The 13,787-nt window shown below is 44.5% G+C and overlaps 1 protein-coding gene and 1 non-coding gene across 2 annotated transcripts in view; both read right to left on the bottom strand.

Moving 5' to 3' along the window:
- Positions 1-13,787, bottom strand: part of LOC148443368 (non-structural maintenance of chromosomes element 3 homolog) — a 37,312-nt gene that overhangs the window by 1,255 nt on the left and 22,270 nt on the right. The window contains exon 10 of the mRNA XM_088462917.1: positions 8,027-8,141. Within this exon, the coding sequence (XP_088319043.1) occupies positions 8,027-8,141 (115 nt within the window). The remainder of the gene's footprint in view (positions 1-8,026; positions 8,142-13,787) is intronic.
- LOC148443369 (U5 spliceosomal RNA) lies at positions 3,633-3,747 on the bottom strand. The gene has a single exon (XR_015875683.1). It is a non-coding gene; the product is annotated as a U5 spliceosomal RNA (small nuclear RNA).

The following is a 13,787-nucleotide window of genomic DNA, read 5'->3' as shown; positions in this document are numbered from 1 at the left end:
AGGATTTTGGTACTTACCGATAAATCCCTTTCTCCGATTCCACAGAGGACACTGGAGTTCAAGACAGTGGGGTATAGACGGTGGTAGAGCAGAGCCTGGCACTTTAAATAATTCTGAAGTGTGACTGGCTCCTCCCCCTCTATGCCCCATCAGCCCCAGTTTAAGAACTGAGCCCGAGAGGAGACGGTAGACAATAGGAAAATGAGGAGAAGGAGAAGACCACAGAACGGAACAATACCGACTGAAGAAGAACAGAGGAACCCTCTGCAGGGAACACATGCAGTCACACAACTAGATAAGGACCCAACAAAACGGCAGGAACGCAGCGCTGGGCGGGCGTCCAGTGTCCCCTGTGGAATCGGAGAAAGGGATTTATCGGTAAGTACCAAAATCCTGTTTTCTCCTTCATCCACTAGGGGACACTGGAGTTCAAGACAGTGGGGACGTCCCAAAGCCAACCTCCCGGGTGGGAAGCGCGGAGTACTTGCCGACCTTCCGGCCAACCGAAACAGGGACAGCCCAAGACTGGAGGCATGTCGTAGAGCCAGGAGACAATCAGAGCTCCTTGCTGAACAGTCACAGACATTCCACAACTTACAGCGTAAATTCAATGGAATACGGCTAGAGAGAGTACCCGCAGATGAAAAGCATCAGAACACCGTAAGCTCAGCCAAAAACAGACCAAGCAAGACCGTTGGGAGCAGAAAACCCCAACTAGAATCCATAGAATGGCAGTAACATGAGAAAACCGTATTAGCGACAACTACAGGAAGCTGCAACAGTCTGACAGCAGAATCCCAGCACTGCGGGACATCATATAGATAAAAAGTATAATGAGACCAATATACAGAGAAAGAGCAGGACCTGTCCACAGACTCCTAACAAAGCAAACAGGTCGTGATTCTTGCCTCCTTAACAGTCGCCCTGAACCATTCTCGAGGTCCAACAACTAAAGGGTTGGTAACCAGTGGAAGGTTTAAACCATAGAAGTTGTCAACGAGTGGAGATCCCACTGGGCATGAGGCAGAGGCGGATACGAGAGGATTGAGACTACAATTCCTTCCAGTGGGTCAGACGGCAGTACCACCCATCCTGTCAAACAGCAGACAACTTCCTACATGATGGTAGAGTGTAATCAGTACCAACAACTGGCCTGAACATAGTATGAAAACACCCAGGATACCCTTAGCAGAAAAAGAGCACGGATGCCACCTCCAGCCAGGGAGAGCTACCAATATAGGGAAGTATCCCATCCGCAAGGCTAAAGCACTAGGACAACTATGAAGGTACCATTCAGGTACCTGTCAGTGTGCTGAATTTATCAACAGATACTGAACAGGAAACAAACCAGGCCCCCTGTATGGAACATAGAGACTGTCACACTTTATAGTAAAGATGTGCATTAGCCCATAGATGTACTTCAGTCCATAACCCCAACAGATTCCAGTAGAATAGGGTCACAAATCTCAATGTTGCAATTATGCACCCACACACCAGGAAAGCTCTAAAGTGTACAGCCAACTGATTTAAAAGAGCGGAAGGCTGCTAGGACAGCAACTAGGGTGCATAAGAGAGAACAGCAGCTATGTCAGGATGCATGAAAAAGAAAGCATCTTCCGAGGCATTAGTGGGGTAAGCCTTCTTACCTGTGAGCGACCAGAAGCCCTCTGGACGCTATGTAGGATGTCACTGACCTTATTCATCTCACAGCAAACCACCACGTCAGGTACAGAGAGTAGCCTCAGTGGGCAAAGATCAATGCTCTACAGCACGGACTTCAGTCTGGAGATACTGCAGAAGAAAATACTGTAGAAACTAGCAAATTGTTAATGGAGACAAGAAGGTCGTACAACAGGACGCTATACCTGAGCCTGTTCCATTAGGGATATGTATCCATATAGAGATTACACATACCCAAAAAACGGTCTGCTAGTGTATCCTTACATTAACACTTATAATGGTGAATTGTGTATTACGCCCACAATCTGATACAACTGAGGCCAGACCCTGCCTATATCGGCGGGTGGCCCTAGGCCTCATGTAAATTAACTAAATAAGCCATGAGGATGGAATAGATCCTGGATTCTCTATGTACTGATAGGAAATGTACCCAAGGGACCTACAGATACCTATTGTAGTGAGATATGCGACAAGACAATAATATAAGGTACCAGAATCGATACTGGGAAAGGTACCTGTACATAGACATAGAATGCGTTAATTATCCCAAGTAAAGAAGAGATATATCCGTAGTGATAACGCCAGTCAGGGGCAAAAACAGATTTCTCCAATTATTAGGAAAATTCATACAAGGAACGGGAATATATCAGTATATATACACATTCACACATATAAACATAGCTGCATGAAAAGGCAAACTCTCTGAAAGGAAGAGTTAGTACCGACATAGTAAGTCACTTGTCGAACTCCTGCACCAGGAGATCCGCACGCTACATTACATATATATATATATATACACACATATACACACATACACATACACATATCCCGCACCAGGAGATCAGCATGCTATATCTATATATACACACATTGCATTCCTAGTGTCTTACAAGTTTGTTACTAAGTGCGCCCTAGAGTGTAGTTGTAATTAATAGGTCCCCTGAAGTGGACACTGTAGATATAGACTAACGGAAACAGGACTATAACCCGAGGCGGGTATAAGTACATATCCTTATATACATGTGTGGACATACAGGAAGGCCCCAGGACATGTATAGAGTCCATACTAAAAGCAATGCCGTAGGAGTCTCTGACTATCCTATGTAAGCTACAGAACATGTCTCTAATCTATAGAGCCACCATATAATATGTATGGATATAAGCAACAGCTTCTGGTAAACCCTGGCAGCTTTCCAGACGTGGAATAAGATGTATCTTAATGAATGTGGAAGTATAGGAATACCTACACATATCCATAATTATATACATAATATACACACACCACCCAATCCCTAGGGAGAGATGGTGTAAAGCGGAGTTATAGAACAAACTACCAGATCAGGAGAGTCCAGCCTCCCATCGCAGCATCCTCTTTAAATATGCTAGGTATCAGACATAAAACTGATAAGAACATATCCTACCCCTGCTTTAATGGTAAGGATAAGAAGCAATTATATATATATATATATATATATACATACACATATATATATTTATTATATATACACACACACATATATATATATATATATATATATATATACATAAATCCCTACATGCCTACGCGTACCTACATACAAGATTAGTAGGTGGCGATATAATTTGAAAAATATAACATGGGCAATAGTTAGAAGGAACTGAGCCCCAGGTCTAAACGCAGGGTTTAGTACAAAATACAAGTATATACATACATACATGTGGCTTACCTCCACACAGGGAGACTACTCATGTGCCGCGCGTGGCCGTCATTCTGCTACGGTGTTGGGGCAGGAAATGTTAGCAACGTACTATCCCAGACTGATTGCGATCCTGGGACTCTTCCGTTACCGGTGTACTCGCCTTATCAGGTGTGCCCTTCTGGCTCCAGATGATGGAAATCAAAAGATGACCTCAGTGATGTGAGACAGCAATGCCAACCACTACAACGGCCATACGTTACTTCTTGTGTGTGCAGCCCAGCAGCTGCCGGGCATCAAAAAAGTACATGAAACTCATGATTGTTTCTCTCCACGGAAATCTTTAGTAAAAGGCGAAAGATTTATTCGATCTGAAGAGAAACCACAGTATAAGGGAATAAATAAGATATAAATCCCTATAGATGCACAGATGCATACCTTCTAAGGTAAGCACCGAAGGCTGTTGAGATTTAACATGTGTAGCCACATATGTGCATGAGAAGAGTACGGCTCATTCTTTAGGCGAGCCAATGTGAGGCCTAAGCCTGGGGATGGGACGCACCCTTGTGCTAACCTTGGGTTAAAGATATGCAATAACCGTAATTTCTGGCAGCAGCCAGAACAGTGGCCCCGACTTTTTAGGCAGAGTGATCTCTGGCAGCTATAGATGCAAGAAACACACTGAACATCTGGGGCAAATATGCTTGATGTGTAACAGAATAATGCAATGTAATAAGCCTGTCGCACCTGGTATATCCAGGCGGTCTCCCATCCAAGTACTAACCAGGCCTGGCGCTGCTTAGCGTCGAAGATCAGACGAGATCGGGCGTGTGGCCGTAGGCGCTGATAGATATGTGGTGGGCAAAGTGGCATGGACACAACCTCTATATTAGGCTGTGGCATGTTCCTCCCCGTGCTTCAGGGTGCCTGGGACCCGGACACTCACTCTATAATAGTGGCGGCGGGTCCTTTTTTTTTTAATTTTTCTATATAATATTAAACCAGTACACTGCCCAGTTCCGTAGGGGAACTACTTGCAATATAACCGAGATGAGGCAGAGCCAGATCTCTATAAGGACTGCAGGTTAAAGTACAAACTCCACAGTTGTGCCGTTAAACCTAATAAGACCAGGTGCTGTAGGTTTAAGTAAAGAAAAAAACGGTAGAGGCCATATGCAAGCACAGGGAGAACATACAAACTCCAAACAGCTAGGGCCGTACTGGGAATAAAACCCACAACCCTGTTAAGGGTTGCACCCCCCACACAACTCCAGAGTGAGGATGCAGGAGATGCTGGCAATAAGCCCCGGCTCCTTTTAAGGCAGGTGCATATGCTAATAATACTCCTGGAGTATGGCGGCATCTGTGCACGCCAGCATGGAGTAGACTCTGCCCCTACTATAATAAGCGGGCGGGGCGCAAACAATGTATTGTAGGCATAATGCGAGTGGGGGAGCGGGAATGAAATAGACAGCGCCGGTGCAATCTTCATACAAGCACCGGCGCCGCAACCCGCAGCCGAGAGCGCTGTGAATAACAGCCTCGCTTCCCGGCGGCTGTGTGCAGAAGCCAGCGCTTCTACAAGCACCAGCGCGGCAGGGAACAGCCGCGCTGAGTAGCTCCCTAAGCCCCGCCAATTGGTGCACTATGTAGACTCCCTTATGGGAGTAGCGGGGCGCGGCAGGCTCCCTCCTCGTGGGGATAGAGCAGAGGGAGGATTCGGCTCTCGTGAGAGCAGCAAACAGAGCGCTGTCAGGCTCTATAAAGTAAGACAGCGCTCATCGTGCAGGGATCAGGCATGCTGCTAGGCAGCAACATTACAGACTGTCTGAACAGTCTCCCTGTACTGGTATCCGCGCTCTATGCGCGGTAGCTCCGCCCCTTGTAATAACGCTAGCGGCGTTACAGGATTCCAGGAGGGGATATTCTACAGTATATACCACATGAGCCTGGGAGGGGGCGGAGGGGCCGCAGATTAAACTCTGTTTCCCATAAGGGGAACAGAGCTATACTTACCACTGCTGGCATCAGGGCTGCAGCTAGGCATTCGGAAGCACGGACACAGCCTCTATATTAAGCTGTGGCGTGTCCTCCCTGAGCTACTGCCAGGGTGCCTGGGACTCCGACACGCACTCTTTTTTTAGTGGTGGCGGGTCACCTGATGCCTCCATGTAGCAGGCTGACAGACGCAGTACTCTGTCAGCCTGTCCTCAATGCTTTGTGAAAGCTAGAAATTAAAATAAAGGAAAATAAAAGAAAAAATACTAAGAGTGGGCTGGAGCTCAGCCCTATGTGACCGGCTCTCTCGGGCACATTCTAAAAACTGGGGCTGATGGGGCATAGAGGGGGAGGAGCCAGTCACACTTCAGAATTATTTAAAGTGCCAGGCTCTGCTCTACCACCGTCTATACCCCACTGTCTTGAACTCCAGTGTCTCCTAGTGGATGAAGGAGAAAAATGACTAAGTGCCTACTGACATCACCCACTCCTTTTGACTATATTTAGGTGTTTAAGTGGAGACTATTTTATTAACACTCTCCTCCCCTAGCAGTAACATGCCACCAATGCTGCCTGTCTTATATGGTGTGCTCATCCATCAGACCAGTGATCATTGAGACCTGTTAACCTACAATGACTCGCCTACAGGCCTCAGTGAGTTGCCCTACCCTTTCCCCTGTACTCACTACCTCCTCTCTGTGGTTTTAATGTCATGTCTTGTATCCATGCCAAGTATGTACTTCTGCAATGCGGTTACGTATAGCATGCAAACCTGTTCTACCCCATGGACTGCATACACTTTGTGGCCCTTAATAAAGAAAACTGGATTGTGAACAATACAAAAGCAGACCACACATTTTCTTTTCCCCTTTCCTTAATTGTATTCCAGAATAGTTAAATAACTTTGGGGGGAGATGTATTATAGCCGCACAGATCTTTGCCAAGGCAAAGCAGGAAGTAGTACTGACGCGGTGTGTTGACTCTCCTAGTTCGGCAGACGAGATGTTAACTCCCCAATCCGGCAATCCCTGCTAGAGCCCACAGCACATATGCCTCGTGCTGATGCACTGTCTAACCTCCTGGCTGGCTCCAGTGGGCATGCACGATATCTACCAAGCATCACCATCTCCTGAGCACAGCCAGGAGCCCAGCAGCTGACAATGCCGTGCATGTGGCAACAATAGCTGCAGCAACTGACCGTTCATACATCTGCCTGCACATCTTAAATATAGGAACGCCGAGCATGACACGGACACATTGTGTGCTCTTCCCTGCATTACTACATGCAAGGAAGTGGTAACAGTTTCCCCCTCTATTGCCCCTTCATACATCTCCCCATTTGTTACTTAACTACAAGTTGCATTAGCTTATTTTAGCTGTGAGAGAAGTAGTGAAAATGTTCTTAATCATCTGTTCAAAGCAATTCAGTTGGACAATTAGGCATTGGACATTACTAGGCCTAAAGGCCCCCATACATCAGCAATTGATTGCAGCAATCGATTGTGTATAAAAATCTTTTCCTTTTTTAATTGATTGCTGCAATCAATTGCTGATGTATGGGGGCCTTAAGATAGACACCCATAATTTGTTTTAATGGCCTAATGCTTGGTACACACAAAGATTTTCTGTCCAACTAGTTGATTGGTTGGAATGAAAATCTGGTAAGGTATGAAAGCAATTTGCTCCCAAATGCCGGAAAATGGACAAAAACTGTTTGTTAAATGTTTGATCTAAACAATTTGTCTGACTTCCATTTTCATCTGTTTTCTTGCATTTAGGAGCAAATTGCTGATCATCATTTACTCCCATACGTTGCCAGATTTTCATTCCAACCAATCAACTAGTTGGATGGTTGGACAGAATCTTTAGGTGTGTACCCAGCTGAAGGTGTGTGCTACTGTGTGCACAAGGCTGAGGCTTCAGGCCCTTCTCAAAACAAAGGCGCCCTTCTCAAAACAAAGGCACCCCCCCTCCTCTGGTTGACAATTTTTTATTTTAGAAAAAGGTTTCCCTTTTAAAAGAAACTGTAGATTGAGATAGGCAAACTGTGGCACTCCAACTACAGTAGTACTACAAATCCCAGTAAACACTGCCAGTTTTGCTTTTAGGGCATATATGGTTGTGTAGGTCCACAGGCTGTGTAACCCTGCTCTAGATCAGGAGTTTTCAGCCACTAGCAGGTCATGTTTTGAGGATTTCTGTCTGGAAACAGAAGGGACCCAACAAACTCGCCTGTATGTGATTAAAGAAATCCTCAAAACATGACCTGCTGGTGATACTCGAGAATTAGGGTTGAAAATTCCTGCTCTAGATGATGCCAGGAGAAACAAAGCTGTTGTGCATTGGTCTACAGCAGAGGTTCCAAAGTGTGACATTACAGTCCAGGTTTTAATCATTGTCTGAGGTACTAATTAAGTCACCTGTGCTCAAACATGGATAACCTTTAAAATGTTGTCTGTAATAGAGGGGTTTGGGAATGTCTGGTCTACAGCACAGACTTCAAATATTAGCTTCAGTCTGCCAAATGTAGGATAGTTCTCCCCAGTTATACACCCCCAAGGCAGTCAGGTTACACACCATGAAACCAGAAAGCAGCATACATCTGCATAAGCAAACTGTTGCCATTTCTGTGTAGTCCTGTGCACCACCAGGTTCCTGCACAACTTCCTTACCTTAGAGACAAATTCCAAGATTTTCATTTTGGAGGTTTCTTTAAATGCTCTCGCCCCCCATCGAAATTCATACTCCAAGGGATCTGTATGGGGGATTTTGTTATATTCCAGGTACCTAAATAACAGAAAACAATCTTAGAAAAGGTCTGTGTGTTTTTGTCACACTTACTAACTAAATCAGAACATATAGAGCTGAAAAGGAACTGGAGGAGAAGTTGTTTTTGCTGTATTTTATACTAGCTAATGTTCCCAGTTTCACCCGGGTAAACCTAAAGCCGGGTACACACTAGACTATGTCGTCCGATCCGACGACTTATAGGGCACATTGTCTAGTGTGCACCTGCTATATCGCTGACTATGCTGTAGTCAGCAACCTCTGCCACTGCACCTGCATGCAGGTCCGACGGGCGTATTCGTTAGCACCATCTGCAAGTGTGTATGTGCTTGCCGATGCCAGGTCCCGCCGATATCATACACACTAGACTTAGTCTAGTGTGTACCCGCCATTAGATATTTGCCGTTTCCATTTCTATCTCGCCACTCTAGTAACACAGTAACCTCCCATAGTAATGCTTTCCTGCCATCACTGCTCTGGTAAGACCTTAACCTTCCTCATACCTGTAGTAACACATTCCTTCCCCTTGCCAGTGTTGTAACACATTTGACATTCACCTGTGTAGTAACACATTCCTCTCACATCTGTACTAACACATTCCTTCCCTCACCTGAGGCTAAAGAGCTATTGAGGAATCCGTGAAAATATTTTACCGCTTTGTCTGCCTCATAAGCCTCGTCAGGACCATACGGGCAGTGGTGGCTCCAGAGGTATGGCTGCAGCGCAGTCCAATATTCTAATAGGGGAGCCACACCAACTGCCAGTGATGTTTGGCAGCAGTTGGGGTTTGAATTTTGGACTGCGCTGCAGCCCCGATCAGTCAGGACATTGCACAGAGCGAGGAAACATTTTAAAATCCCTACCTCCCTTTGGAGTCAAATTTTGAAAAATCCCTGCTTAGAGGGTGCTTACATCATGGAAAGCTGCAGTATACTGCCCAAATTTCATGTTTCTAGGTAGTTTGGGCTGGGCATTGGAGTCAGTCAGGACATCTGATATATATATATATATATATCTATAATATACACACACACCATGTTACAAATCATACCCTCTACTATAACGTGGGTCAGCATTCCCACCTGTGGTAGCTGATAACTACTGAGTGACTAGAAAAACACCAAGAATAGTGTATTCCAAGTAGCCCTAGCAGAGGTCACACCTTTTCATGGAGGGCAGGCATCCAAGCACAGGTGTGCATAATATAGTAGTTTGCACCATAGGTCGCTAACTATTGTCTCTTCCCCTCTCCCCTTTAATACTGCATCTGCACTTTTCTTACCTATTTAATGGTTTCCCTCGCTTTTATTTTCTGACTATTAATCCTGCCAGGTCACTAGCTGAGATGGCAGCCCTAATCTGTCTCTCGTGGTCCTATCCCTTATCTGACTCTTCACATCCCCTCCCCAAAAATAAAAAATTTCTGTTCCCCTGCAGTCTGTTCCAACCTAGGTTGATATGTCTGCCAGATCGCTGTAGCAGTTCAGTACAGATATCAATTCTATGAACTCAGTGCTGGCTGCTGGAACCCAGATGGTGGGGAGCAGCAAGGGAGGTGGGTAGGGATGGCCAAATGTGGGGCTTATAGGTGGGCTGTGCTATTGTGGTGCACTATTGTTGGTGTTCTCGCCCAGACAAATTAACAGGGACGGGCTGGCCCTATGTCATAGCACCACCAAGAGCGCGGGGCCTCTCTTCATATCTAGTGTGCAACTACTAGACAGAATTAAAGCCCATGATATAATATATTGAATCCTATCAGCTATGCATCCACATGTCTTCTGTTATTTTTGTTGCTGAGTGGAACAGCAGCTCTGATATTTAATCTGGTGAACATGAACATTCGCCCACCTTGGCCAATATAGTAGCAGGTAGCTCATTCATTCAAAATACTGGGTGAAAGGCTCCGATGGGGAATGATCCAGTGATGTTAGAAACTCACCTCAATGTTTACATAGTAAATAGTTATTTAATTGATAGCAGCCAGTAAATATAACTGCATTGTTATGGGTTCCAAGTTTAGTTCTAGTCAAAAGGACTAAAACTATGGCTTCCTAGCATTGCTGAAGCCTCAAAATCTGCATCAAATACCAAAGTTTTTTTGATCAGGTTTTCTATAGCTGGCCCCCCTTCCCAAGCCAACTCTGTAAAGGTACCTTAAATCATTAAAGTGAGACTGCAGCCAAGGAATGGACAGGCACCAGAGGCATCCTATCTGGTTCATCCCACTAGCTATGTAAGTTAGCCAAGCACAGTAAATACAAATGGACTGTTACCAGATGCAGATACACTGAATATGGCCTCTATAATTGAATGGTTCATTCTGACTGCCTGGTTCTGTAGCTATTCCCAAAACCCCCCGTTATGGCCCCTTAACGATTTGGCCGTGCAGTGTGTAAGCACTATATTGTGCGCTCCTGTGGGTCTTCAGCCGCATCACCTGATCTTTAGTATATGTAGTCCAATCAGGCGATGCAGCCAACTATACCGTGCTATGCGGCAGGGGCTGGCATATTGGGCGGCCGGGATCCAGATCGTCCACTGTGTACAGACCACCCAATATGTCGGCCCCATTCGGCAGGGGGGGGTGTCACATTGCTGGGTACACACATAGTTTAGTGTGTACCCAGCTTTACGTTAACTGGCTTCTGACAAAAAGAATAACCATAATGTCTATGTGCATCCATGTGGTAGGGAATATAGATTGTACGTTCCATTGGGAGCAGGGATGGATATGAAATGGCTAGTCTCTGGCAAGCAATGTGGAATATGAGTACTCTGTTTTATTCAATATATTTATTGTTCTTTATAAAGTCCCCTCCAGTCACCTGCCCTATAACCGTTCCTGCATTGCTTAGCATGCCAAAAACCACCTGATATACAGTATGCTGTGCAGCAGGGAGAACTGCTTTGAATGAAGGTAAGTGTACAGCAGTGATCTGGGGAATTCCTGTCTGTGGAAGCTAGTGGGATAATTAATGAGCCAGCAAAATAGATTAGTTCTCCTGTGCATGATTAAAGAAATCCACAAAACATGTCCTGTGGGTGAGCCTGGAGTTGGGAACCACTGGTATAACGGTTTACTGGATTTTTAAAATGGTTTTACGGTGCTCTGCCCCCACTGTTAGCAGTGGGGCTTATCTTATTTTTAAGCCACAACAGTTTCCGCAGGTGTGGTATGTTAGGTCGACATGAGCATGTCGAAGTGTTGACAGCGAACAGGTCAGTCATCGTGTGTACACAGATGTCATGTCGACATAAGAATGTCGACCTAACATCCCTGCTGGCCTAGCGGCTCTAGTGTAGTCTTCTGGGTCCTGGCAGCCATGTGAGCAGCAGTTCCAGAAAGTATTTTCCCCTAACCGTCGGCATTCTGAGAATGGCGACATATTCACATGGCAATATTCCAGATGTTGAGATTGTGAACCATGTTGACATTTTAGTGTCAACGTTATGAATGTAGATCTACCCGAAAATAGTTTCTGCAGTCCCGCTCAGGGAATCTAAATGGTACACATAATAGAAACTGACAAGTCTTGGTAACAATACAGCAATACACTGACAAACTAGGTTGGGCGCAGACATGGGGCGAGAAAATCGGGTAACTCAGTATCTTGACAGGCAAGTAAAGGTGAGGTCTATGAGTCCTAAGATAACACCATACAGAGTATGGCAGCGATTATTGTGTACCTGTATTTTACACCGTCCCCACCAATGAGGATTATCAGGCTTTGTAGAATGGATGGTGCATAACCAGCTTTGCAATACAAGATTTGGCATTTGTTCAGTCTCTAGGTAGTAATGCTAGCTAATTGGAAAAGTTGTGCAGACAAGCGGCATGCATACCCAAAATCCTACAAAGAAGATAATCTACACCCCCTACCAATGCTGTATGGTTAAATGGAATACTATTCCTTATACCTGTACTAAAAATTGTTGAGCGCTCTACATCTCCCATGATCAGCACACTGAGATCCTAATACTCAGGTTGCCTGCCTCATACACTAACCCTTCCCCCCCGATGATCAGTCTGCCTGACTCGTACACTAACCCCCCTCCCCCCCCCCGATGATCAGTCTGCCTGCCTCGTACACTAACCCCACCCCCCATCAGTTTGCCTGCCTCGTACACTAACCCCACCCCCCATCAGTCTGCCTGTCCCGTACACTAAACACCCCCGATACTCACTCTGCCTGCCTCGTACACTAATCCCTAAGCAGAAATTCCCACTAATCCCTAAGCAGTTATTCACTTTCAGAAAAGTGAATAACAGAGCAAGATAGGTGTGTGTATATATAATTCTAAATCCATATTTTGTTTTAATCAATGTGACATTCATATTGCTTGTCATAATGCTTACAGGGTCCTGAGCAATGTATGTTGATCTCATGTGAAATTAAATCCATCTTTTCCTCCTCACTAAGGATATTATTTAATGTGAACCAGGCAGATACATTTACCATTCGTATTCCCCATATTACATTTAAGCCATGGTATACAGGCAGTTTTTTTTTTTTAAATACAGATATGTTGGAACATTGTCAAATATTAAATTAGCATCAACCAAGTAAGCATTGCTGCCTCACAGCACTGGGGTCTTGGGTTTGATTTCCACCAAGGCCCTATCTGTGTGAAATAGTTTGTGGATTGGGTCTTGTAGGGCGCACAGATGGTGTGGTCTACCAAAACGGTGGTGTAGTATATATAAAATAAGTAATTGTTATATGAATGATTGGATTATACATGTTTAATATGTTTTGGATAAAATAAAATAGAGTAAAAGGTTCACATTAATACGCAAATTAACATAAAAACATGATTAAGTATACACTGGAAATGTGAATAGCAGCAATATAGCAATTGAATGCTACGCATGTATAAATGCGTCCAATGGTAACTCGTTGTGATGTAGACAAAATACCAATATAAACAGTGATCTACGGAGTATACTACAATGTTCAATGGGAAAAAAACTGAAAATAACTTAATATTTGTTTGCAAATATTATGTTTATAATAGATCTATATATGTCAAAATGGTTTGTAGTTTCCACAGAAAAATGGTAACTAATGAGTTAATAAACTAGAATGCCATTAAAAAGAAAGGCCTCTGGATGTCACAAGTCACATATGATTGCAGGTTAAAAAAGGTGGTAAACGGCAATAAAAAATATATATAAAAAAGGGGGGGGGAATGTATAAGAAGAAAAAAAAAAAAGGGGGGGTTTGAAATTGGAAAAATACAACAATTGTGTGAAGCTTTTATGGGTTTCCTTCTACAAGTCCAAAAACATACTGGCAGGTTAATTGGCTTCTGATAAAAATAGACCCCTATTGTGTTCGGTAGAGAATCTAAACTGTGAGCTCCAATGGGGCAGGGACTGATATAAATTACTACTTAGAATAGCAACTAAGGGGAAATTCAATTAGCCGCGATAAGCTGCTTTTTCACAAAAAACAAGTAGCTAGAGTACTCTCCACAGGCTGTTCTGTGGCGCAAGTAGCGAGAGTACTCTCTACAGGCTGTTCTGTGGCGCAAGTAGCGAGAGTACTCTCTACAGGCTGTTCTGTGGTGAGAGTACTCTCCACAGGCTGCTCTGTGGCGCAAGTGGTGAGAGTACTCTCCACAGGCTGCTCTGTGGCGCAA

This window comes from Taudactylus pleione, unplaced genomic scaffold, assembly GCF_031769625.1.
Source record: "Taudactylus pleione unplaced genomic scaffold, aTauple2 ptg001288l, whole genome shotgun sequence".
Lineage (NCBI taxonomy): Eukaryota > Metazoa > Chordata > Amphibia > Anura > Myobatrachidae > Taudactylus > Taudactylus pleione.
This window is presented reverse-complemented; position numbering and strand designations above follow the sequence as displayed.